This window comes from Centruroides sculpturatus, unplaced genomic scaffold, assembly GCF_000671375.1.
Source record: "Centruroides sculpturatus isolate CEXI.00-Female unplaced genomic scaffold, Cexi_2.0 scaffold189, whole genome shotgun sequence".
Taxonomy (NCBI): Eukaryota; Metazoa; Arthropoda; class Arachnida; order Scorpiones; family Buthidae; genus Centruroides; species Centruroides sculpturatus.
The window spans coordinates 143,838-171,325 of NW_019384395.1; the positions used below are offsets into that span (position 1 = coordinate 143,838).

General features: G+C 27.9%; 2 protein-coding genes across 2 annotated transcripts; one reads left to right on the forward strand and one right to left on the reverse strand.

The window, feature by feature from the left end:
• Window positions 1-1,874: 1,874 nt before the first annotated feature.
• On the forward strand, window positions 1,875-16,192 carry LOC111618365 (DNA polymerase theta-like). The gene is made up of 12 exons (XM_023359876.1): window positions 1,875-1,919; window positions 2,068-3,244; window positions 3,321-3,422; window positions 5,592-5,858; window positions 6,329-6,484; window positions 9,089-9,270; window positions 9,364-9,534; window positions 11,112-11,346; window positions 11,425-11,609; window positions 14,587-14,698; window positions 15,532-15,792; window positions 15,867-16,192. Exons 1-12 carry the CDS (start codon window positions 1,875-1,877, stop codon window positions 16,091-16,093), a joined length of 3,120 nt encoding a protein of 1,039 aa, XP_023215644.1. The 3' UTR covers window positions 16,094-16,192.
• A 3,635-nt stretch (window positions 16,193-19,827) lies between these two features.
• Window positions 19,828-27,010, reverse strand: LOC111618353. Its single transcript, XM_023359856.1, has 3 exons — window positions 26,970-27,010; window positions 22,493-23,629; window positions 19,828-21,106 (listed from the first exon to the last, which is right to left on the reverse strand). The coding sequence occupies exons 2-3, from the start codon at window positions 23,624-23,626 to the stop codon at window positions 20,075-20,077; spliced, it is 2,166 nt and encodes a 721-aa protein (XP_023215624.1). The 5' UTR covers window positions 23,627-23,629; window positions 26,970-27,010; the 3' UTR covers window positions 19,828-20,074.
• Window positions 27,011-27,488: the final 478 nt, after the last annotated feature.

Here is a 27,488-nt window from a genome sequence, read left to right on the forward strand (position 1 = left end):
TCAGCTTTATGTCCGTAAACACTAGCGTAGTTTTTAATCCGAAACAAACGTTTCGATGGCAAGAATCATTGAAAACGATTCCCAATGTTAATTTATTATCCTTAATGTCATTTATTGATTGTCCATTTTTATCCAACGACATTTGTCTTATCTCTCAGCAGGAATGGGCGGACATCCCGTCTGCAATGTTCAATGTCTAGAGTATCCATTACTTCTAACAGATTTTCCGATATTTCTCTTATTATTACATTGGAGCATCCCTGTTAAAGTAGAAAAAAGAGATAAATACAAACAGAGCGAGAGAGAAAAGCATTCAGCATTGATAACAGTAGAGATGATACAATACAAAATGGCGCTGCAGATTTATTACCCTAAAAACCCTCCTGGTGTAACTGGCATCTAGCGGTTATTTATTGTACTAACCGTAGCTTTGTAAACGTTAGACGATAGACGATAATAACTTTGCGGAGGGATCATTCACGTAAAAATTACCATATAATGAATAAAAGCGTATATAAGTAAAGCGTCACGCTCCATTTACTTCCAATTAAACAAAATTTGGACATTTTTCTTCATTTATAATTCCATCCATAACTAATCGCAATCTGTTACTTTACTCTGTAATTTTTCCCTTTATATTAAATACGGATGCCTTTAAAAACAATATTCAATTAATTAAATATTTTTACTTTTATTTCCTGACACTAGATGGAAGTAGTATATATGTATATTTTTTTTATTTTAAATGGTATTTTGTTTTTTTTTATCTGTCTGCTTCATCAATAGAAATCTTTGATGTAACAATTATAGTTTTTTTTTTGTACTATATATTGTGGAAAGTAAAATAAGATATAAAAACTCTTACAAAAATAATTAATGTAATAATTAAAATGGTATATTCAAAATAAACAATGAATTCTATTTATAAAAGCTTAGATATTGAAAATGTCATATTGAAACTTTTCTTTTTAAGTTGACAAATGCCATTGGTTAATTAATGCATTATAAATTGAATCTGATGCAATGTAATGCAGAAGATATTGTGGAATAAAACATAAAATGAGTGACAAAAATGTTAATTTTAAAATATTCTGAAAATTATTAATCTTATTATATAGATGTGATAAATTGCAAATGTTTTCATTTATTCAGTGGTTGTTTTGCTTTTATTAGTTACAATTTAAAAATTTTGATACAAAATTTTTTTCATGAAAGTAATTTATATTTCCTTTTAATTTTAATATGTTGATATGACTAATTTGATAAATGGAATATTTTATTGTTTGAAAATTTTTATTACTTTCCCATGTTGTAATGTTTAAAATGAATTTACACTCAAAAATATTTGATAAATTTTGCTTACTTTCCCTAATACAGAGCTAAAGATTATAGCTTTATTTATGAAAGTGAACAAAAATCTGTTATTATATTAGCAATAAATTTTTTTACGTTTTTTTTTTAAATTATATAAAATTATAGTTAGTTAATAATGAAATAAAAATATGTTATAAATGAAATAATGGTTTCAAAGAGTTGAAGAATTAAATATATGGTAATTATTTAAGCTATAGACATATACTTTTTATAAAATTCTATGAACTTGTTGGTAACTGGTTACTTTTAAGTGGACAATCTATTAATATTATATCTTGTCCACATGTTTGATAATTTTGTCTTATTTGTTGATATTATAGTATACATGTTCAAATGCAAACATGTGTATGATATAATGGGGAAGGATTCAACATACACAGGTCAGACCACCATGAGACATTCCTGATAATTTGATCCAAATCCAGATCTCCGAGAGTGGCAAGCCGACACCTTAAACTCTCTGGCTATTTAGCCATTATAATCAGTATTTCTATACTCTTATGGCATCTAATTGGCCTCCCAAAGCAGCTAGAGTGCTTCAGAAAGTAAAATAAAAAAAAAAAAACTATTATGTTGTATAAGCAGTGACATAGGCTAGAAATAAAAGTTGTAGAGTACAGTCTATTTTACTAGGAGTATTAGCTTTTTTTTCATTTGATACGAGTTTTTTTTTTTTTTTCATCTTTTTTGTAGCCAGTTGAAACATTCGTATATCATTCAAATATTATTAATATAAGTGATTCTTTTCTACTAGAATCACAAACTGAGAAACTGTTAAATGCTATTGAAAGCAATAACAATCAGAGATATTCAATAGACTCTGGAAAAGGATTTAGTCATAATTGTTTACTTTCTGACAAAAGTTTATTTGAAGATGAAGTTTTTTTTGAGAAAATGAAATCAGAAAGTTTATTGCAGAAGCAAAATGTTTTTACAGTATCTAACTGTAACAAATTGGTAAAAAATTCAATTTGTAATAATAAAGATTCAAAATCAGCAGAAAATATAACAGAAACTAACATCATAATCAAAACATGTGACTTATCAAGTAATTTACGTCGTCATTCAAATATTAAATGGTATGATGATAATGTATCATTAACATTGTTTTCTGATAAAAGTACAACAGATGATGACAATTGTCAATTAAATTCAAACAGCAATAGTGTTTTTAGTATTGATAGTGGAAACATTTGTGACAATGAGGTTGAATTACAAACTGACTCAGAAAAAAATTCAATAACTAACAGTTCTTCAAGTAACAAATTAATCAGTAAAATAAATATGTGTGAAAAAAATTTAAACACTTCTGCTACAAATTTTATACTAATGCAATCACCTTTACAAGAATTTACTAAATTAATGTCACAAAACAAAGAAATTCTTACTAGTACACCAATTTCTAATATATCTCACAATCGACATAAATCAATGTTAGAAAATATGATTAGATCTTGTCATTCACCAAATTACTCGTCAGCCAGTTCTTCTGATGATTGTATTTTACCAACACCACCTAAAATATTAACATTGAGATGTAGTAATCAATCAGAAATATATACCAACATTTCAGCATGTGTTAATAATAAATATTCAATGTGTAGAAGAAATGAAATAAAATATATTGATTTCAACAATTTATTTACTGAAGAAATTGAATCTAGTATATCTAAAAATTCACATGTGTATGAGAAAATATACTTAAGTTCAGGAGAACTTTTGCAAGTTATTGATGTTGGCAATAATTATAAATTGTTTAAAAAATTTCTCTCTGAATGGAAAAAGAAAACAAAGTTTTCTTTTTGTCTCATCTGTGAGAAAATAATGTATAACCATTGTCTCAAAGGTATTGGTTGCAATATGCAAAAAGGTAAGAAGAATAATTAATTAATGTTTTTAATTTTTGTATAATTCAGAAAATTTTTCAGTTAAACATTCTATTACAGAAACAAATGATTGTTATAGTGAAAAAAATAATGTTGTTGGAATATGTGTTTATTGGAATAATAGAAATATATTTTACTTGCCTTTCTCATCAAATGAAATTGGTAATCTTTCATTAATTTTATAATTTTAAATTACTATATTTACTTGAATAATCTCTGATAATTTTTAAGATACTGGATTTAATTCAGTATCTTAAAAAAACTTGATTAATTTAATTTATTATACATTTGACAAATTTTACTAATTTATAGTTATAACACAATATCAACATTCATTCTTGCTATTTAGTAGCATTTAATATGATAGCACTCAGTTTACAAATGTAGTTTTAAAAAATAAAAATACCAAGGAAAAAATAGATTATTGTATATCTGATAAAGAAAACTTATCTGCAATTTGTGGTAATGTATCTTATACTGAATTAAATGAAAGTAAGACTTCAGTATATAGTTCAATTTGAATCAAAGATTAAATACTGCTAATATACCAATAGCTTGAACTAAAAGGTAATTTAGGTATAAAGATTATTTACTGTCAGTCTCAGTTATACATTTAACTTACTTTATTTATCCTTATTTTCACACAATTAGTTGCACCAAAACATTTAATAATAATACTTGTAACTATTGATTATATTTATCACTACCAAAGTAAACAAAATGCATATTAACTGGAAGCTCCCTGTACTTTGTGGGTTGCATCACCAAATTTGTTTCAAATAAATTGCACATACTGACTTTTTGGAAAAAGTATATGGATTATTCAAGTAAATATGGTATATTTTTTGTTTAAATTATTTTAAAATGCTCTCTCAAGCTGCAAATATTATACACTTAAGATTTCATACTTTTTTGCAGACTGCACAAGAAATTTTACTAGACACAATTGTTAATGAAATTATTAATTTAATAAGTATACTTGTAAATCAAATAATTAGATTAACTTGATATAAAAAATATGGCACTTTGATCATTTGCATGCGAACATTTTTTAGACATCTTTTGATTGTGAGATTTTGACATTAGTACTGCAGTAATAGTATTCAATAGTGTTACATTTTTACGTTGTGTTGAATGCTGTAATTTCCAGACAAACTATGATTTTAATGTATTAATTTCTTTTAGAAGAATATAACAATTCAAAATATATTTACTGCCAGAACCTGCTTTAACTAAGTTTTGGGTGCATGTGTACAATAATTTGGCATTTTTTCATTTAAAAGTCTGGCAAAAATTATAATTGTCAAGAGAAACAGGCTTTGATCAAAATAAATTTGGAAATGGTTTCTTTAAGACAGTCTCTAACTTAATAAGAATATAAAGATTTGGAATATTAAATTATAAAAAGTATAGAATTACCTGATAAAACTAGAGCATCAAAAATATAACTAGCAAGCATAAGTGGAAGAAGTGCATCTCCTCTCGAAACCAGATGCCCATCTCTCAATTGATCGGCTCTTTCACAAACAATTTTTAATTCTGCATCAGTTAACGGCAAACGTTTTAAAAGAAGAACCAAATCTTGTTCTTGATTCACTAACTTTACCTAAAATATTTATCATATGCTTAAATATAATCATACTTTTTACGATATATACTTTTAAATAAAAACTAAATAATTAACATATTATCATTGTTTAAAAATCAACTTTATAAAAATTTTATATAAAAATTAGTGCTGTTCAAGGATTCATCCATGAAACAAAATTAATTAAATACAAAAGAATATCAATAATTTTTCTGCTTATAATTCATAATCTGNATAATAATAATTATTATATCTCTCTATTATGGGTTGGGATAACATTGATTATTGCATTGTAAATTTAGAGAACTAAACAATGTATTTTTAAAAATCTGATGTGAACAGCCATATTTCTTCTGACTGACAAGGACTAAGCAGATGAGAATATCAGTTACAAAATTGGTTACAAAAAAATGGTATTTATGAAAAATTTTGTTATTTTTGTTATATAAAAGTATGTAGAGTTTGAACATTTGTTCTTATATAAATAATAGTTTACTAAGTATCATTGTAGCATTTAGCCCATGCTACAATGATACAATAAACTTAAGAGGGGCTATAGCCCAAATACATTTACATTAAGAGTTGTAATAAAATATTTTGGATGATATTCTTGTCTGCTTAGTCCTTGTCATTCAGAAGAAATGTGGCTGTTCACATCAGGTTTTGAAAAATACATTTTTTTAGTTCTCTAAATTTATGATTTATTTCTGGATTATTAAAAATTATTTTTTATTTGATCACAGATTATAGGCTAACTACAGATGAAAAAGTTAGAGAAGTTCAGCATATCTTGGAATTTACAGAAAGAAAGCGAATTGGGATAGCATTTGATATAAAAGAGCAATATAAAGTTTTTTGCAAAAAGCATGGAATTTTGCTTGACTCTAGTGGAAAAACAAAATGGCAAGATCCAAAAATTGCTGATTGGTTACTGGATTCTGGAACAAAGGAAAAATCCTTGCAAAAAATGGTGAATTCTTATTTACCTCAAAATAAATCATTGCTAGATGGTAAGTAAGTGTTTACAAATTGTAACAAATTCCACAATTAATGAAATAGAGTAAATAAATGAAATAGATGCTTTTATCTTATACTGTATAATTAAAAATCAACAATTACATTTTTAAGAACTTGTTCATTTTAACTAGTAAAAGTTTTTGATCTTATTAGATTTCATTTTCAGGATTTTTTAAAATGTTCATAAACACAAAATTTTAAACAAGAATGTAAATTCTTTTATTGTATTATGAATTTTCGTTTCATAATAGAATAAAAGGATTTATAATAGAATTAACATAATAGAATTTTCTACAGTTTGTAAAAACTGTATCTTGAAAAATTGAAATCATTAGGCTTAGGCCTAAAAGCAACAGATCCAATGAAACTACATTCAGTAAAAGAGTTTAAAAGAGTTATTTTTTTAATCATAATTATTAATAATTTTTTATCTTATTTTAAGAATTGATTTTGTTTTGCTTAGTTATTGAGAATAGTTCAAGTGTAAGAAGTCAGGGTTTGATAATGAATAATTCAAACAAGAAACATAATGCTGCTATTGAAGCATTTTTATGTTTTCATTTAATGGATAAATTATTCAAAGAAATGGAGGACAGACATTTAACAAAAGCATTTACAGGTAAAATAAAAATAATTTTTTCTTTTAAATTCATATTGATTTAATATACAATAAGACCCTGCTTAACGCTGCCTCACTTAACACTGAATCGATATAATGCCGTCTACTCAAAGCCTAAAAAAAAAGCTCAAAATTTATGCTGACTTAAATTATCGTGGCATTTTATTGATTCGTACATAATACAATCATTTACGAACATGAACCAATCAGAAAAAGGTTTAATCTATGTTTAAAAGGTTTAAAAGGTTTAAAAGGTTAAATCTATGTTTGTTTGGTGCAATGTTGGAAAAAACATAACATCATGGATGCCATAGGCAATATCGGCTTTGCTTGGCAAGAATTAACCAATAAATGCATAAACGAAGCATGAAAGAAGTTATGGCTAAAGGTATCCAAGAATTCTCAACAAGAAGAGCCTATCACTGTATCGTTAGGTTGATTAAACTCAACCTAATCGATACAGCAAGATTAGGAGATGTAGACGAACAAGATATTGAGGAGTTACCACAGGTTTCTGGTGAGAGTCTTATCAACGATGACCTTCAAGAACTGGCTGAACAAGGAATATGTGTAGAACTGGAAAATAGTGATTCTGAAAACAAAGAACCCAAAAAATTTTTCTACAGTTTTCCTTAGTAAAACTTTGGTAACAATAACCGAAATTGTTGATCAAATTGTAGCAAATGATCCAGATTTTGAAAGGAGTGCAAAAGCAAAATGAGGCATTTTGGTTGCAAGCTTCTGCTACTGACATTTGCTTAAGGAAAGAAAAAAAAGTGACAAATGAAACTTCACAGCTTTATTGCAAAAAAAAAAACCAAGAATTTCAGAAAAGTCAGGACCTTTATCACAAAAAAAGAACTTTAATATAGAAAAAATGAACTAATTAATATATTATTATACATTTCTGTGTGCATGTGTTTATGTTAATAACATATATTATTATAAAAATAACTTAAAGTAAATTTTTAAATTTTTTGTTGCGTTTTCTCCTATCCCTAATTATTCTATGTTAAAATGAACTCATTTAACACTGTTTTGTTTAGCACTTTGTTGTCTAGGAATGCATCCCCCATGTTAAGCGGGGTCTTACTATATATATAAAGTTACAAAAATTAAGAAAAATTCTTAAAATTAGACAATACATAAAAGTATATTCTAATACGTATTAGTTTTAAAAGATTTTTGTAATTAAATGAAGGAAAATCGTGTACATTTTTTCTTTATTTTATTTAAATTAACTAGCATATTTTATGATATATAAGATGCAACTTTTCTCTTAAAAAAAGGTAAAAAATAATCACCTTGTATCTTATATGTGAGGTTGCAATATCCCAAAGGCTAGTGAATTCCCCTAAATGCTTTTGATAGGCTACAGGTAATCTCTGTGTATCCCAGGAATGGGAAACGTTTTTGAACCCATATGCCATATAACAAGCGTACTTATCTTTAAAAATGTTTGTGTGCTGCAGTTTTAGACTTCAAATAACAATATTTAAATAAATGAAATGAATATGCTTTAATTAGAGTAAATGTAAAGAAGATAATTGAAAAAGACAGGTGATAAACCCAAATCATATGATACATTATGTGCCAGATGATGTCTTCTGACATGCCAATGTTTGCCACCCTAAACCTTGAATGAAAATGTTAATGTTTAATTAAATGCATTATTATTTTTATTATAATATTTTGCCATAGCCAAGCACCTTTTGCATGAATTCATGTAGAATATTTTAATGGTAAATTTTAATTGTAAATGACTTCTTTTAATTCCTCTTTTATCCTGATAAATAAATGTGCATTCTAATTTTATTTATTTATTTTTAAACATAATACAATAAAAAAAAATTTTTGACTGAGTGCCAAAGGCATCAGATGATTTAAATATACTAAGTATTTTGTGCTAAAATGGAGGAGCATCTTGTATAATGTAAAATACAATAATTATTAAATACATATTAACTATATAAAGATTATATAATTTTAAGTAATTTAGCACATACATAATTAATTAGTCAGCAACATATAAAAATAATGTAGTTTTATATACACCTTCAGTTTCTTATTTTACTGAAACTAATTCACTCTCTTCTTTTTTTAAAAATATATGGTGTTAGTAAGTCATGCATTGATTAGTATTAAATTATTCAGTATTAATTAATCAATGTATAACTTACAAAACACCATCTTTATAAAACTTCCAAAAGATTAATTGAAGAATTCATCTCAATATTATAATTTTTTAAGCTTTATTTACAAAGAATGTTTTATGAGTTATTAATAAGGAATTACAACAAAATATTATAAATAATTTATTGTTGATATCTAGCATCATTTGTCAAATATTAGTATTTCCTTTTCTGAACCACTTTGTCAGTACATTTTTGTTCATTTATCTTCTGAGCATAAGAATTTTAAATGTTCCAGCTGTCGAGTACAGTTTTGTAGATTACTTATTTTCATAAAGTATATTGCATTGTACATAAGTATAATTAATTAATGTAATTAATATTAACTTTAGAAATTGATATAAATTTGATAAAAAGTTTATTCCACATTTATTTTAATTATAATATTAAGTATAATTTGATTTTTTTTCAGAGATTGAAATGCCTACATTACTGATACTAGGAAAAATGGAATTAAATGGCTTAGGATTTGATTCTGACAGAGCAGAACAATTTCAACAGACGTTACAAAATCATCTTCAAAAATTAACAGATGAAGCACATAACTTAGCAAAACATAAGTTTTCCTTAAATTCTCCTCAAGAAATATCTAAAGTAATATATAATGTATAAATTTTAATTAAAAAATATATAGTGAAAACATTTTATATAATTTTATAAAACTTAAATTATTATATTTATCATCAGGTTCTCTTCAAAGAACTGAAATTAACTCTAACTGATAAGTTAAATAATAAAATTAGGAAAACAGTTCAGCATCAAAGCACAGCCAAACAACATTTGTTAAAATTAAGATCACTTCACCCATTACCTGATATTATATTAGAATGGAGGAAAACTAATCTAGCCTTATATAAGGTGAAGTGTAGTACGAATGTGAGATCCGGAATTTTTACCGATTATTTGCCGATTAATTGTCCCGTATTTGCCTAAAAATCTAATTAAATTTTCCTTTAACCTAAAGTGAAACCTAACGGGAAAAAAATTTTTCTTCCTGTTGAAGTAAACATCCATTCATTTCGAAACTAATCCCACATTCCAACTGCTAAGTTGATAGTTAGCATGGTCCCGGGAACAACTGTGACCCATCAGTGTACCTTTTACCTCACAACAATCAGTCACGTGACCGTTCTCCCACGACAAACTTATAAAAACCCCTTCCTTCCCCTTCTCGGGGGAATCGTTCATCAGCCGCCAACCAAAAGTTTCCTAAAAGTGTTCTACAACAAATATATCCTAAACCTTTTAAAATTGTGTCCTAAGAATCAGATCACCTGGATATCCAAATCGATTTTCCTACCGGATAAAGAAACCATCAAGAGGTATGGAAATAGTTTTTGTGAACTCTCTCTCGGCCCTTCGCGGTTTAGGGACTCATAAACTTTCCTTTGTAATTATAATATCCATGTAGCTAATAAATCGTTGTTTTCTTGTTAAATTTTGCCTCCTCGTTTGCTTGTATATCGCCTGTCGTCTTACCGACGCACTCCTCCCTCCGCCACTCGACCCAAAACATTAAAGCCCGTTACAGCGGGAAAAAGAATCTTCCATCCATCCTGACAGTGAAAAGGTTTAACAACCTGTTGCCAGATCCAGAGACCTACCCCCTTCCCGGTGGTTCACATATTCTCCTTAGTTTGGACCCGTTGTATAATGGCAGTTTCCTCAACACCAATATGTGAACCACTGGGAAGGGGGTAGGTCTCCCGATTCGGCAACAGGTTGTTAAACCTTTTCACTGTCAGGATGGATGGAAGGATTCTTTTTCCCGCTGTAATGGGCTTTAATGTTTTGGGTCGAGTGGCGGAGGGAGGAGTGCGTCGGTAAGACGATAGGCGATATACAAGCAAACGAGGAGGCAAAATTTAACAAGAAAACAACGATTTATTAGCTACATGGATATTATAATTACAAAGGAAAGTTTATGAGTCCCTAAACCGCGAAGGGCCGAGAGAGAGTTCACAAAAACTATTTCCATACCTCTTGATGGTTTCTTTATCCGGTAGGAAAATCGATTTGGATATCCAGGTGATCTGATTCTTAGGACACAATTTTAAAAGGTTTAGGATATATTTGTTGTAGAACACTTTTAGGAAACTTTTGGTTGGCGGCTGATGAACGATTCCCCCGAGAAGGGGAAGGAAGGGGTTTTTATAAGTTTGTCGTGGGAGAATGGTCACGTGACNATTAATTTTTGTTTCTGAACTGTTGCATAGCAAACTGTACTGCTTAAGCCACTGTTTTGTACATTATATCTAATAAATTTATATTATTATATAAAATAAAATTTAGCACCCTGTGCTCTGTATTGTTGGTAAGTACAATTAAGGAGTTGGACAATTAATCGGCAAATAATCGGTAAAAATTCCGGATCTCACACATATAAAATAAGTTTTTAAATTAATTTTTTATTAAAAATTAATTATAATTTACAGGTTGTATTTCCACTTTTGAGGAAAAAAACATATACTCATTATCTTGACATGATTCGTCTTTATAGTCATTGTGATATGTTTACTATCACTGGAAGAATAAACATGTTTGAGCCAAGCTTACAAACAATTCCAAGAGATTTTGATATTAAATTATTTCATGACAATGACAAAACTTCTTCAATAAAAAGCTCTTCTCTCGTAGTTAGCTTACGACGTTCATTTATTCCATTCAAAGGTATTTTTAATTAATTTTTTAATAATTAATTATGACATATTAAGAATTAATTGATTATTAAAATATATTAATATTTAGGAGCATTATTTCTCGCTTCTGATTTTTCTCAACTTGAAATTAGACTATTAGCTCATCTTTCAAATGATCAGAAATTGATAAATTTGTTGAATAGTGGAGGTGATGTTTTCAAAATCATTGCTTCACAATGGAAAAATACTAATGTAAATAATGTATCTGACTTAGACCGGCAGCATGCTAAACAAGTAAGAAAATACTGTATTAGATTTTATAGTGTAATTTTTATTATAAAACTTAAATATTTATAATATATTGCATATTTACTTAATATGGATTAGGTTTTTATTGGAACTTAGGAAAAACATTAGAATCAAGCATTATAAAAAATATATCTTTAATATATTTTTTAAAAGTGTGTGTATACATTAAAGGTGGAACTGCTATAAACTAACTTTTAAATTAACTTATATTGATATAATTTAACTATATTTAATTTATTATTTCTAACTGTTATCAATTTACCCTTTAATACAAATGCAATGTGTAATTTGAAATTAAAATATTTTTGTCAATAAAGTCATGACTGCATTCTGTTTTGCTATACAAATATTTTTTGTATAGTGAATAAAAAAATAATGATTTCTTTTCCTCTCTTCTTTCAAAAAAGCAACTATATACATAAATACAAACTCAGTAAATTTAATTTAAGAATAAAATGAAATTACTTTTACTGTAGTTATAATTTTTCACATTAATGTGCATAGGAATTTAAATTTTGAAAATAAACTTAAATTTATCATTAAAGCTATAAGTTTTATAAAGATGCTATAAAGTTGTAAATTTTTAAGTTGCAAGACAGTGAAAACAAGATGTATACAGGTAATTCTCAACTTTCAGACAACTTTCTCTTTCAACATGGTACTTCTATATTCTAAATAATTTTCGTGTACTAAATTTGGATTATTATACATTTTCAGCCAACAAACAAAATTTTTAAATTATTATATGATAATTATAGTTACTTTACCTTGCTAGTTTTGATTGCCAGTTCTCTGTTTAATTTGAAGTTTTAACATTTTTAATAATGTTTAATGCATTATAACATACTCATGGTAAAAATGTAAAGTTTTCCTTTCTTAATAAAGATTTTGTTGGCTAGATAGTGAGGCAGTTAAGATATCACCTACCAAAGCTTCAAAGAACTTACTGCAGAACTTGGGATTGAGTCTGGATGAGCTGGAAATGATGTGCTTCATCTCTCTCCAATTGGTTGTCTCTATTGTGTGCCTGGCCAAACCCATGATGAGCATGGAAAAGGGGTCCTCTTAATGACCACAATGCAACTGCAAGGCAGGAGGAAGAGGAAAAAAGAGATTTTATAATATATGTTTTTAATTTTCTGGAAATGGAACTACCTTTATAGCATGTATCTCTGTTATTCTAATTTTGGAAAGAGCACATATTTTTAGGAATAAATTTTATACAAAAGTTGAGGACTATCTGTAGGAAAATATTTAAAAAAAAAAGAAAAAAATTTTTATTTACTTGCCAATTAAAATAAAGTTTCAAATACAGTTGTATTATACTTTGATATTGCTAATATTTGATTGCTTCTGGAATAATTTTTTCTATTTTATATTGATAATATTGAACTATATAACTGGATTGCTGTATATTACATAGAGAGATAATACTGAAATTCTTAATCATACTTAAATCTAATTTTTAAGCATTTTATATCCAAATCACAAATTAATCAGTTAGCTTTTGCAATGATGATATTATTCTCTGAAATGGTAATAATCTATATATATATAAAGAAATCAGCATTAGAAAATATCACTCATAGCCAATTAAAATCAGAGTTTCATTGATGACATGATCTATATTTTACCAGTCATATAAGTCTAACAACACACTCCACCAAACTGGAAGTGCCACCATTATTTCTATCTTGCTTCAAAGAATTGAGAATTTAGTCTTTACACACATTTTCTTTTAAAAGTCCATTATCATCTGCATAAATTCTGATAATAGTAATATATTTATTAAATATTTTCTTAATTACTTTTATGTTTATTGCATGTTTATAGTTGTTTCAGATAAAAATAATTTCTGTTTTGGACAATAATAATGATGGCACATCTGGTTCTGTTATAGTGCAATTCTATTTCCTTTTAAAATTTACTTTAACTTCTTTAAAGTAATTTGTTAGCATTTTTTAAATTCTATAATTTTTTATCTCAACTATTGACTCATATATAGGCAATCAACACAATTACTTTTAAATTATTCTTTGTTTTATAAATGCAGGGACTGTCCATAAATTACAAAACATAAATATGGGTAGGTGGTCATGCAGGTAATCATTATAATGCATTACAGGGGCATAGAGGTGATTATGAAAACATTATGTAACAATAGAATCTGTACCCTTGGGTTACAGAATGATTAATTTTTGTTTCTGAACTGTTGCATAGCAAACTGTACTGCTTAAGCCACTGTTTTGTACATTATATCTAATAAATTTATATTATTATATAAAATAAAATTTAGCACCCTGTGCTCTGTATTGTTGGTAAGTACAATTAAGGAGTTGATCAAGGATATGCATTATGTAATTTTGCATGTGGCTATGTACAGTACAGTATGTTACAAGGGGTGGAATGGTGGTTGAAAAGTATAAAAAGAACATTACATAATTTAAGAACAATCCCATATTGATTCCTAAATATCCTTATATTTATTTAACTGTATCAAAAGGAAATATGGTATACTTTCATTAATTTTGCTATTCCTTGCACAAAGAGATGCCAGATTAGAGAGTGCTGGTTTGGCAATGAATGATATGATCCTATTGCACTTCAGTTCTGATTATTTTTGAAGTCAGATGCTGACATGCAATACTGTGCAAAGAAGTAAAATGAAATAGAATTTATGATGTGGCTATCATTTTCATGAAAATGGAAGCACATAGGCAATCACACTGGAGGATAAACAGATAATTGAGGCCAGATTCAATTGTTCAATACACATTGAAATATAAAACGAATTTAATACATACTATTAAATATATCATGTATATATTAGCAGTGTGATTGTTCCATGATGATTATTTCTAGTGATTATCTAATGCAATTAATATTTAAAGTTATAAAGATAATAAAATTATATTTAATTAAATATATTGAATTAAAAATTTTATAAATTTTGCTTTATAAGATATGCTATGGTATGATCTATGGTATTGGAATAAAAGCATTATCAGACCAATTGGATATGGAAGAAGAGAAAGCAAGCTCTTTTATGGAAACATTTAAAGCAACATATCCAGGTTAGTAATAAATTATCTGTGCATTATTAATATTGATTATTTATTTACATACATAAAATATAACATATTAAACAATATAATATTTCATGCAGAAGAAATGAAATATCCAAAATTATTTGGGATAACCAAATATTTGGACTCTGATTAAAGTAAAATAATGCTATATTTAATACTTTTTTTATTGGCTGTAGAATTATCAAGATAGATTCCCAGCACTCCAGCCTCTCTTTTGTTCTAAATCAGACTCCCACATGTGATACTGTACTGTACATTGTACATGTGCTCTGACACTTTGCATCTGGAAATTTTAAAAATTATAATGATATTAAGTTTTATAAATTTCAACCATTACAACTAATAACAATGGATATCTATCCATTGTTATTAGTTGTAATGCAATCTTACTAGTTATTTGTAAATCATTGAGTCAGAATCAAACATGTAAATTTGATTTTTTATAATTTATTTTGCATCATATAAATATAACAAAACTTAAATCAATAAATATCCTTGCTCAAAAATTAGAATTTAAAAAAAAATTAAATTTTATTATGTTATTTGGCATTATGCTGTTACTCATTTGATACAATCAATAACTGAGATGAATAAACACCTTTGATATCAACCAAAAGAACCTTTTTCTAGTTTTCAAATCATATATTATTAATATTTTTAACTTGCCTTACAGAATATATTTTGACTGACTTTTTAAATGGAACAGTTATTATTTTACAATATTTAATTACAGAATTTTAAGTATATTATCTTTTACTCTAATATTAAGTATAATTATGATTTTTAGTGATATATTTTATAAAAGTCATTATTTTCAGGTATAAAAAAGTATACCGAATCTGTGGTGAATGCTTGCCGTAAACACGGATTTGTTGAAACTTTGTATGGAAGAAGAAGATATCTACCATCTATCAACAGTGTAATAGCTCATGTTCGTGCCAAAACAGAGCGACAAGCCATAAATACTATCATTCAAGGATCTGCTGCAGATTTAATTAAGATTGCAATGATTAAAATAAATGAAAAAATGGAAGCCATTTATCCTGAGACAAAAAGACCACATCAGTATCTGTTTTCAGGTATTAAATATTTAGTTTTTTTAAACATTTTCAAATTGTTTTATGCATGAAATATATCAAATGAATTTTATTAGATCATAAGATACAAGAAGAACCTAATAGAAGTCTTTTGCGTGGAGGTTACCTGGTTTTAGAACTTCATGATGAATTAATATATGAAGTGCAGGAAGAAGACATAGAACCTGTTTATGCCATAGTTAAGGAAGGAATGGAAAGTGCTGTTTCTCTTTCTGTTAAATTGCCTGTCAAAATTCGTGTTGGGAGTAATTGGGGTGACATGAAAGAATGGGCAAAAAGATAATTGAAAATGTTAAATTATATATATTTATTTATATACTTTAAAATCTTATATATATATATTTTGTTAATTTTTTAAAAAGACTTTTAAAATCTTTTATTTAGAACATAAAAAATTAATGATTTAATTTTAAATTATTAATTGTTCAAATTTCCTATTATTTTTATTCTTTATGCACAAAATTGATCATTATTATTTTTATTAATCAAATTTCCCAAAAAATATTTAAATGAATTTTTATCATTTGATTAACTGTAATTAAAGATAAAAATATAATTGTTATTGCATGATGAAATATATTATTAAAATTTTCTAAATAACTTATATAATTATGTGTATATAGCTGTATATATTGTAAATATTATTATAAATATTGTAATATATTTATATATACATAATAGCAACATTTGCTTTGATTTGAAGAAATTGTCTATTCAGTTACATCTTATCAAATTTTTTCTTGCTTAGAAGCAATTAAGAAGAAAACAATGTGTCAGTTTTGTAAAACAGATCAACCTTTTTTACATTTATTTTTCATCTGAAAAGAATCTTAAGATTGTGTTTAATGCAAATGATCATGTTATAGAGAACCTTTGGTATTTATTTTGTAAAAATTTATCTTCTAACACTTTATTTAATTATTTTAATGTGTTAAATAAAATATTTGTAATTGTTTTTCCCCTTTATATGGAGTTATGCAAGTAAAAATAAATATTGGTTGATATTTAGTTATACAGATTTGTAATTTTTTAACAAAGTGAAGAAATATAAGAACTAAACATTAATTTTTAAGAATTCAATGAGATATTTTTTCTATTGAATATGAAACATTCAAATTGATATTTCTCTCTAAGTTTCTATACAGTATTTAAATTAAGTAAATGTCTTTGAATCAGTCAGTGAAGAAGGGAATGCAGTAATTTAGTTATAAAAACGTCCCACTAATTTAGAACATAGAACAAGTATCTTTCATTTGTTTGTTTTAATTTTAGGTGTAATGTTATAAATTAAAGAGATTAGAGTCCTCTCCTGACAATTGTCATTAAAATCTGATAAGTGCAAATGTCTATGTAAAAGTGAGTCTCACACCTTTGAACTGGTAAAATAAGAACAATAACTTAACATACTAGTAGAACATTTGTTAATGTCTCATCACATTAACTGCAAAACCAATTTTTTGTGTAAAATATTAAGAAAAAAACCTGAGTATTTATTTATCATTTTTTATTTTTATAGAAGGAATATTTTTATTATTAATTAATTCTTTTATTTTATATAAAGTATATTCAGAACATTTTAAACTTCAATATTTTTTATATTCAGATAATTTTATAATTTTTTTGTAATACTCCTAATTTAGTTATAAATAATCTATTAACAGTACAGATTTAAAGGAAAGGTTATAAGCCCTCCCCATCTACACAAAAAAGTTAAAATCTATTTGTTAGAACTTCAAAACTTTGTTTTTAAAAACATATGATGGAAAATATGGTTTATCTGATCATCCCCTATACAATCGTCATGCACGTATTAATAAATGGTACTTTTTAAATCAAATATTTTTGAGTTTCTTTATTAATAGACAGTCTTTCTATATCCTGGATCTTTTACCATCTATTAAAAACATATGATGGAAAATATGGTTTATCTGATCATCCCCTATACAATCGTCATGCACGTATTAATAAATGGTACTGTTTAAATCAAATATTTTTGATAATGTAGATTAATCGGTGAAAAACAAAATCAATTTATAGATCATTTAAACTAATTATAGCCAATATTTTCTGTATATATTTGATAAAGCAATTTGAGAATTTGGATTAAGTGTTCTGAAATCTTGTCATCCTGTTATGGCAGTGTTTGTGTAATGCCTAAAGCATGTACAAGACAGATCGTCATCCATGACACTAACAGATGACATTGCTCTCGATAGATCCAGAAACTGTTAATAATTCAAACATAAGATAGAAGTGGCAAGAGACATTCTCATCAACGTTAAATTAAACTAAAATATATATATATGATTTATGTCGTTAGAATTATAAAAACATATTCTGCTTTATTTATAACACATATTATTTATTAAATGATATTTTTTTCTAAACATAACTTGGTTATTTTAAGCTTTAAAAAGCTTTAAAAAAGCTTTATATTTATTAACTAAACATTTAAATGTTTCTATATAATGGACCTTCTCTCATAATTATAAAGTTATGGAATTGGTAAATTGTTAATGAGATCAGTAGCTAAATTACAGCAAATTTGATTGAGGGCCGTTAATTTATTGACTACATAGTTTCTAACTTTAACTTAATTTATCAGTTTAGTAAATCTCATTTTCTTATTTCCACTAAAGAAAACAGAAGTATTACTAATATATCGCTGATTTTTCGAAACAACTTATATTTTAAGGACATTTTTGTAAAACAAATTTTATTTACAGTGTTTTAATTGACTAATGGATTTATAAAATGCAAATTAATGAAAACACGTATTTATTTTTAATTTCTCTAATTCACATATATTGATTTGCTTTATTAAAAGTAATTAAGTTAAAGTTGCATTATGGAGTTTTATAAAAGAAAACTTTTATTTAACGTATTTTCTATTTGTAAAAAAAGAAAGAATAATATTCTTTCACTAACTCTATTTAGTAAAGAAGTTTATTCTTCTATAAATCTATTTTTTTTTTCTTTTTTTTTGAAATNCACAGCATTATTAAACTTATACTATACAGTATATATCACACAGCATTATTAAACTTATACTATACAGTATATATCACACAGCATTATTAAACTTATACTATACAGTATATATCACACAGCATTATTAAACTTATACTATACAGTATATATCACACAGCATTATTAAACTTATACTATACAGTATATATCACACAGCATTATTAAACTTATACTATACAGTATATATCACACAGCATTATTAAACTTATACTATACAGTATATATCACACAGCATTATTAAACTTATACTATACAGTATATATCACACAGCATTATTAAACTTATATATTACACAGCATTATTAAAATTATATATATAATATAATATGATTTTGGAGGTTGCAGAACGTATTAAATTACTTTAAAAAATGAATAATATTTATATCATTTGATTCTAAGATATTTTGTATGTTCTAAAAATAATTAATTCTATCCCGGAACAAGCAAAACACCGGGAAATAAGAAACCCTACACGACAACGAACAAGCCAACTCGAGTACTAAGAACTAGTGTCTCGTTCTGCCTTAAGAAAGTCTAATCGCTAGTAATAAGGCAAGCTATTCTGTGATCTGACTTCTCGAACAGTTTTAATACTCTAATGAATTATTAACTTCAATCTCTCTAATTGCTAGCAGTGTTAATCAACTTGTTATCGAATACTCGGAACTTGTTAGTTACTCCGTATTATACGGAATAACTATCGAATGAATTACATTCATAATTTCAAGCTGATGATAGTTATATCTATGAATTAATTTAATATTGTCGTGCTTTCCTTCATGATCATGATCATGATCATCATCCAGGAAAACAAATTCTCAATTGTGAGAAGTGATGATGGATATTTGATGGATACATCAGTTTTAGCAAAAAAATGTTTAGTTTTGTTGATTAAAAATATGATTTTAACACTTGTATTATTTTTTAAATTTTATAAAAGAATATTTTTTTGTATATAAATAATATTTAGAAATAAAATAATCATTGCAATAATAACATTTATTTTATTAAAATATTTAAGTACAAAAAAATTGCTGATTTAATGATTCTATAATACACTTTGAATTCACAAGAATTCAATGTACAGTACACGCTAATAGTAATGTAAGAAAAACACATTGCAAATCTATTTCTCACAAGAGTATGAATGACTATCAAGGTATTCCAGATGATCTTCGTGATCTTTAAGTACAAATTAATTTTCTATAATACAATTTGAAGCCACGAGAATTCATTCACATTTCTTCCATTTTAATAGATTTAGTATGTGCGTTTCTCACATTATAATTATAACGGTTCTTTCTCCGTCGTATCTTTTTACAACAATTCTTAAGTGAATCAAAATTAGTAAAAGAAAACAACAAATAAACACCTTGTACACCGTTCAGAACAATGAAAGGAGGCCATAAGATTTCACTTTCAGAATAAGAAGCAGCAAAACCAATAATCCAAGTAAAAACAATGATTAGAGTTAGTGTAAGAAAAAGCGCAAACATCAAATAATTCCTACGAATGTTGCTATTTTTAGCACATTTTGAGGATTTGGAGATTTTGATGATTGAGATTCCAATAGTTACACAAAAAATGATGTTTATTAGCAAAACCAATAATAAAGGAATGGCGAAGAAAAGCAAAAATCCAAGACGATTCGAGATCCAACAGAAATTATATAAATTGCTCCCATATCTGGGGTTAAATTTTGATTTAAATGCCCATTCGGTAATGATGGCAGCTATAACGATTAATGTAGGAACACCCCAACAGTACACTGCACAAGAAATGACTTTTCTTCCTTGTTCTTGTAGCTGGGATCTGAAATTTAAGAAAGTCTTCCAGATACCGAAGCCAATAGGATTGGTGCAACAGATGGAAACCATAAAGAAGTAGTGCTTAAAAATTGCAATACCCGTACAAAGCGAATCATGAATTTTGCCAGAACTGGATAAAAACAATAATTGGCCTAGAAAAAGTGATACAGATAAATAAAAAACTGCTGTTGTCACTAATGTACTTTTCTGCGATCCTAGGAGATGTAGGATGATCTTCACAATCAAGCAATTTGCAGAAATGGAGAAGCAGATGATGATAAGATAATATTGTTCCTTTGATAATTGATAGATTTTTCCTTTAAGGGGATCGCATATTAAAAGTGATCTGTTGATAGATGAAATCATTTGATAGTCTCCAGTTTGTAAAAGTTTTTGATACTTCTTCAATAACAAAAAACCATTTTCAAAAGCTTCGTAATTATCGGAAGTGATCGTTATCTAGAATGTAAATAATGGAAACTTCATAAGTTAAAAGTCTAAATTAGAGATAGACGAATACAGTGGTACCTCAGGTTACGAACGCCCCAGCATACGAAATTTTCAGGATACGACATGAAATTCGAACATATTTTTGCTCCACTATACGAACAAAAACTCACCATACGACGTTACATTAGTTCGCATTTTTCATTTGTTTTTCTTACTACAGTTATTTTTTTAATGTATTACTTGGCTTTAATTTGAGTATGTTTTTCGCGTTGGAACGAATTATTTGGTTTTACATGTAATCGTATGGGAAAAGCTGATCCACCTTACGACATTTTCATGATACGATCTCAATTTCGGAACGGATTAATTTCGTATCCTGAGGTACCACTGTATCACTTTTCTCGAATACTTTGAATACTTGATCAACTTAATTACCTTATATAACTTAGATAATAATTTTATTTAATATTTATTATTTCACAATTTGTCTCCTATTTTCATTTTTTACTTATGTATAGCGCGATGTTCGAGATATTCGTAGTATTAGAATATATGTTTTATCAACGTAATACTCGATATATTTAATACTAGAAAGTATTCGAGTATCCGCCTATCTCTAGTCTAAATAAATAAATATCATACTAATGCAAAATCAAAATATGCAAAAAATTTCTGGCATTTATGGGACAATAATATTCAACCATGAAAACAAATATTTAAAAATTATTTTGTAGTTTTGTATTATTGTGTTTTTCAACCTTCTTGAATACGCGACCCCTTTACAAGTTAAAAAATTCTGGCGACCCCCCAGGGCCATATTAAAACTATATTAGTGATTTTAAAAACTACGTACAGTATTTAACTTTTTTCTTTTGAGACCTAAATATCGATCGAAAAACCAATTGTACTGTAAAATAAATAGGCACAGCCTTCTCACTGAAATTGTAGTTTTTTTTATTGTAGTGTAGGACCTACAAACATTTGTATTTTTCTTTTACCCGACCTACTGGGGGTCGCGACCCACATGTTGAAAAACACTGTTGTAGAGAATCTGTTCTTCAATTTTGTAATTTTTCAATCGATCTTGAATTTTATGGAATTTTTCAACCTTAAAGTTTTTGCAGAAATCAAATCTTGCAAATCTGTTTTCTGCATAAATTATAAACATTGTGTATCAAATTATGCAAAATATAAATATCTAAGAATATATTTTCATGACTGAAAAAAATATGTCTTTTTAAACCCTTATTCACAAAATATATTATTTTTTTTTCTTTTTTTTCAAAAACATAAATTTTGTATTTATGTAATTGTATATTAGCATATATCAATATTGTAATATTGATATATACTAAGGCTAAATAAATAAATAAGTAAAAGAGGGGAAAAACTTACTTTACTACAAGTAGAATTTAATGAACTCTTCATCAATATTTTAATGATAATTAATTCACGATTACTTTTCATTAAACATTTTCCATTTTCATATTGAAACAATCCTTGACAATACAAAGTGTAACAATTCTTCCATGGTTGTTGCATATTCATAGGACACTTTTCAATTTCGAGTATAACATCTCCATTAAAAAATACGAAATTAAGGTAAATAGAGGAAATGTTCTCTTCGGGAATTATGCTCTTTAATGTAGTCATCGTCGTCACCATTCCATCGGAACATTCTAAATTATCACTTGATTTTACACCTGAACAAAGTGCACAAAACTTGTTCTTGTAGATAATCTGATTGCCTTGAGAATTCGTATATCTAACTGGTGCATAAAAGTTTGCACAGTTAAGCTGAAGAAAACGATCTTCAGAAGTGTTGCAAGTTGAATTAACAATGGAATTGCATTGCTTCGGTTTAAGATTTTTTGGGGGTGTGTATTTCTTGACGCAATTTTGCAAAGAGTCGTAGCAAACATGATGAGGAATCCATGCTACAACATCATCAGCATTATTGCATATTGCACAATATATATTTCGATATGTTTGCAGATTATTTTTGCTAGTAACTGGTACGCGGGTGAGGACATTGTTACTGTTATATGTCGATGCAATTTCGCAGAATAATTTGGTGTTATTGTCGTCCCAATACGAAGGACATCTATTAATCATGTAGTAAGATTCAAATGGCTCTTCGTTGGTAATGATACACTGAAATTTCACGTCGAGATTATTATTTTCGAATTTTGAATCCAAGCAACAGTCGCCATATTTGGGACATTCTGAATTGCAAGAACAAATAAATGTATCCGTTCTAATTGATGATTCACGAGAATGATTCAGGCAGCTTTTGTGAACGGATTTACAATCTGTTTCATTCGATATTTCCAGGAATTTTTCTATGTAATTCAATGACTTGGAAGATATTGCATCTTTTGTGGTCTTGCCATCATCTCCAGTTAAATCTAATATTTTGCTTAAAGGATTTATAGATTGCATCAACTTGGCATAACGTATAGATTCTGACCATGAGAATTCATTTAGCATGAGAAAAATAAGGACGAAGAATACATAATATGGTTTCATTTTCTGAAATAAAAGTGGTTTATTACAAATCTTCAATGGTAAATCTTAAATTATAAATTTAGAATTAAAATTAAATAATTCTGTACGTTAGTTACACGAGGTATACAGTGATATCTCGTACTTCGAACGTTTCTAACTTCAAACAAGAGTCCGAGAAAAATTCGATTCAGAGTTTTACCTTGAAACTGCGCGCGCTGTGAAAAAAATGCACTCTCTGGGTAAACGCCATCTATTGTGCTCACAAGTTTTTGCTCTTGCTGTAAAAGCAACTCTTGCGTGTTATTTTTACCTTAAATCATGTTTACTTGCTGTTTAAGTTTATCGAAATGGGTATTGTTTTTTGGAAGACTGGAATGGATTAAATCATTTTCTATTACAGTATTTCTAAAGGAGAAAATAAATTCGGAGTTCGAACGACTTCCTGAAACGAAGTAAATTCCAATTATGATGCATCATTGCATATTCATTCATTTATTTAATGTAGAAAAATATGAGAATAATATCCAGGATAACATAAAATCAGGTTTATGGAGAGCTCATAAAGGCCCTGGACCTCCAGGCCCTTTCTATCCCTTCTCACGAGATACTATCACGCAGTGGCGTAGCGTGGGTGTCAGCCGCCCGGGGCAAAGGAAAATTTCGCCGTCTCCTTATTTAGGTATCTTAATTTAAAAGACTAAAATTTAGTTTCATCACAGAATAAGTAGTGAAAAATTCCGTGCTAGTGTTGCCACCTTTTTAAAATCGCTGACCCGGACGGCAGGTGAGGTTGTTAGAACAGAAGTTCCTGACGCATGCGTATGTCATTTTGTAATGTGAAGAATAATGTGCAGTGTACGCCGGTTCTAAATCAGTTACAATTAGCGACTAGGGAGACTTGGGTGGGAATAATATAAACAACGGTGGGCAACCCCCGGCCCGCGGGCCAGCTACGGCCCGCGAAAACTTTCTATCCGGCCCGCGAGATGTTTAGAAGAAATTATAAATAAATATTTTCGATGTAATTCGTCTAGTTTAAATTGAATATTTTTTTCTGAAGTGTTGTGGCAGCAATGACAGGAAAAAATAAGGGAGTCATTTCCTTATTCAAACAAAAAATGGGAGAACAGAATTTTTCTAAATTATTTATATCTCATCGCGTCATCCATCAAGAAAATCTATGTGCAAAAGCTATGCAATTAGAAAATGTAATGTCTGTCGTATCCAACTACATAGTGATGTTTTTATTGTGTTTAAAGTCACTTAGATTTTACAAATAGGTGAGCCGTTCACAGCCCGGCACAGGAATTTGTAAAATCTAAGTGACTCATACAACATGGAATTCATATAAAACGGAATAATCAACAGTGTTATAGGGGGGTCGACTGTAGTAATTAATTTCTTTTTATTTATTTATTTATTTGATATTTGCAGACTAAAAATTTACAGGTCACAAGGTGTCAATTAACTACTATGGCCCACGGAAAAAACGTAAAATTTATTCTGGCCCATGTTATAAAAAAGGTTGCCCACCCTTGACCTAGATGACCTAGCTCTATTGGATATTGGAGGTGTATATGAGTACGAATTCATCGTCCAAGCAAAAAAAAACAAAAAGGTCGACAGGTTGCGCACGATCTCCCCGGGTAAAATTAATACAGTAGTTCATCTGGACGGTGAGTCGATTCCCGGACTGTCCGGATAGTAACGCTATTCCGTGCTGATTTCAATCGGTCCGAATCGTAGGTGCGACGGAAATATGAAATATAATGATTCAAAGTTTTACAAGATATTATTATTATTTATTGTGAAATTTTGCCGCCCCCTAAAAAGTGCCGCCCGCAATTTATGTAATCTCAAGTGCCTAAAGGAGAAAATTAAGTATAATAAACAGCATCGTGATAGTGGCGTAGCGTAGTGGGGGCGGCCGCTCCTGCCGCTCCCACTACGCTACGCCACTATCACGATGCTGTTTATTATACTTAATTTTCTCCTTTATACTGCTTTATACATTTTATAATCAAAATTTTTCATACAGATTTCATTCCCAGGCCTCGAGGGCCGTCGCCTTTTTCCTCTTATTGGCTTTGTAGTAATCTTAAGCTTATATTACACTTTACAGATGTTTATGATATACAGTAAAAAATAAACTTTTACGGCTTTCGGAGGGATGAGGCGCCATACTTGTTACTGATTCAACCCTCTCTCGTCTCTCAGTGTAGATTATACGATTGACTAGAATTATTTGCCTAGAAAAAATTTGTAATGTTCCTTGGATTGAAAAATTACCATTTTAACCTAATTTTTGTTTTAAAATTTTCCAACATTTGTCATTTAACAAAAAATATTTATTATAAAATACAGACAGCAATGATAATCATTTAACTATAATTATCATTAGAATGCACAGATTACATTACAAGGAACCTAGGAATATATTGGGGCATCGTATGTTCTAAAAATAAATATAATCTGAATGGCTAGACTTATTAATGTTTGCACACTAGCATACCATTGCATATCATTGCATTCAAATCACATTGCTGTAATTTTTTAAAATGTTTTTAGAAAGAAAAATACATAACAACTGAGAATTTATTGCAGACAATTTATTTAAAAATCAATTTATCATTTATTTACATCTTCATGAATCATTGGCAGACCCTATCAGAGTAGGCCAATAAGACAATTTATTTAAGACTATTTTTATTCGAGTCTCATATTTATGGGGGCCTCAAAAACATAAATTAGTATTGTCAAATTTTATTGGTGTGTTGTTTTAGTATAACAGGACTTCAAAAAGGTAAGTGGCTCGGGCCTCTGGACGTCTGAGGAGACTGTTCAAGAGGTATAAGGGATAATTTAATCATGTATTTTTTAATAAAATTTCGGCGTTAAGGAATTTGTAACACATGAAAGCGCCTCTTAGGACTTCCAGATGTGTTAATTCTTTTCAGGTTTCTTTGAATATTCCGATTTAATAAGGTCTCGAAATTAGAATATGCAGATCTTGAGATACTATTTAGGAATTAATACATTTTAGAGATACTATTTAGGAGATATAAAGTTAGAGCATCTAAAAAATAAGGCCTTAACATCTAGGCTCTCGAGTTTAAGCCTCTGCTTCATTAAATTTTAATTATACTTATTTTAGGCATTAATAATTTAATAAATTAGTCTCAATTAAATTAACTTGTGTGTAATATTTTATTTTAATAAATATTCTTAAAAATTAGTTTTAATTAATTAATTAAATGCAATGTCTAATATAATTCACTTGTAAGGTTAAAAAACAATAAATTTTTCTTCGGATATTTATCACATTAATTAATTAAAATATTAAATATTTCAACAACAGACTTACCTCCTATACAGCAAGCAAAAGTATATTTATAACGGTTTTGTAACGGTGACATAAAAGTTTGAAAACCTTCCACAGGAACTGTAAAGACCACCTCTTCCTGCAATGAATCCGGTTTATATTATTTAAATAATCAGAATAAATAGAGGTTAATTTTATAAATGAATAATCATATCTTTAAATATATACTTAGAATAATACAAATCAATAGAAGACCCTAATTAGTTAACAAATTTAGAACCCCGCCCCTTCTCTAAAAGCCATAAAAATATTAAAAAAAAATTATAAAATAAATACCAAATTGATATAAATCTGTTTTCATTACGATTTTTACATAGAAGGTTAAATTTTGGGACCTTTTTTGGGTCTGGTGCCCGGGCCCAGAGTTGGATTTAGATTTGTTGTTGTAGGCTACTAAGTTATAACATATGATACTTTCCCCGTCACCAAATAAATTTAAAATCGTGAAACCCTAAACAGGTGCGTATAAAGTCAGTTTCTTGCAGCATAAAGCTTGCAGTA

Coding starts and splice junctions, on each gene's coding strand:
- LOC111618353 (XM_023359856.1), bottom strand. CDS start 23,626: ATGAAACCATATTATGTATTCTTCGTCCTTATTTTTCTCATGCTAAAT. Junction 21,107..22,492: donor TAAATTCTACTTGTAGTAAA/GTAAGTTTTTCC, acceptor TTTACATTCTAG/ATAACGATCACTTCCGATAA.
- LOC111618365 (XM_023359876.1), top strand. CDS start 1,875: ATGGCATCTAATTGGCCTCCCAAAGCAGCTAGAGTGCTTCAGAAA. Junction 5,859..6,328: donor AAATAAATCATTGCTAGATG/GTAAGTAAGTGT, acceptor TGTTTTGCTTAG/TTATTGAGAATAGTTCAAGT. Junction 6,485..9,088: donor TTTAACAAAAGCATTTACAG/GTAAAATAAAAA, acceptor ATTTTTTTTCAG/AGATTGAAATGCCTACATTA.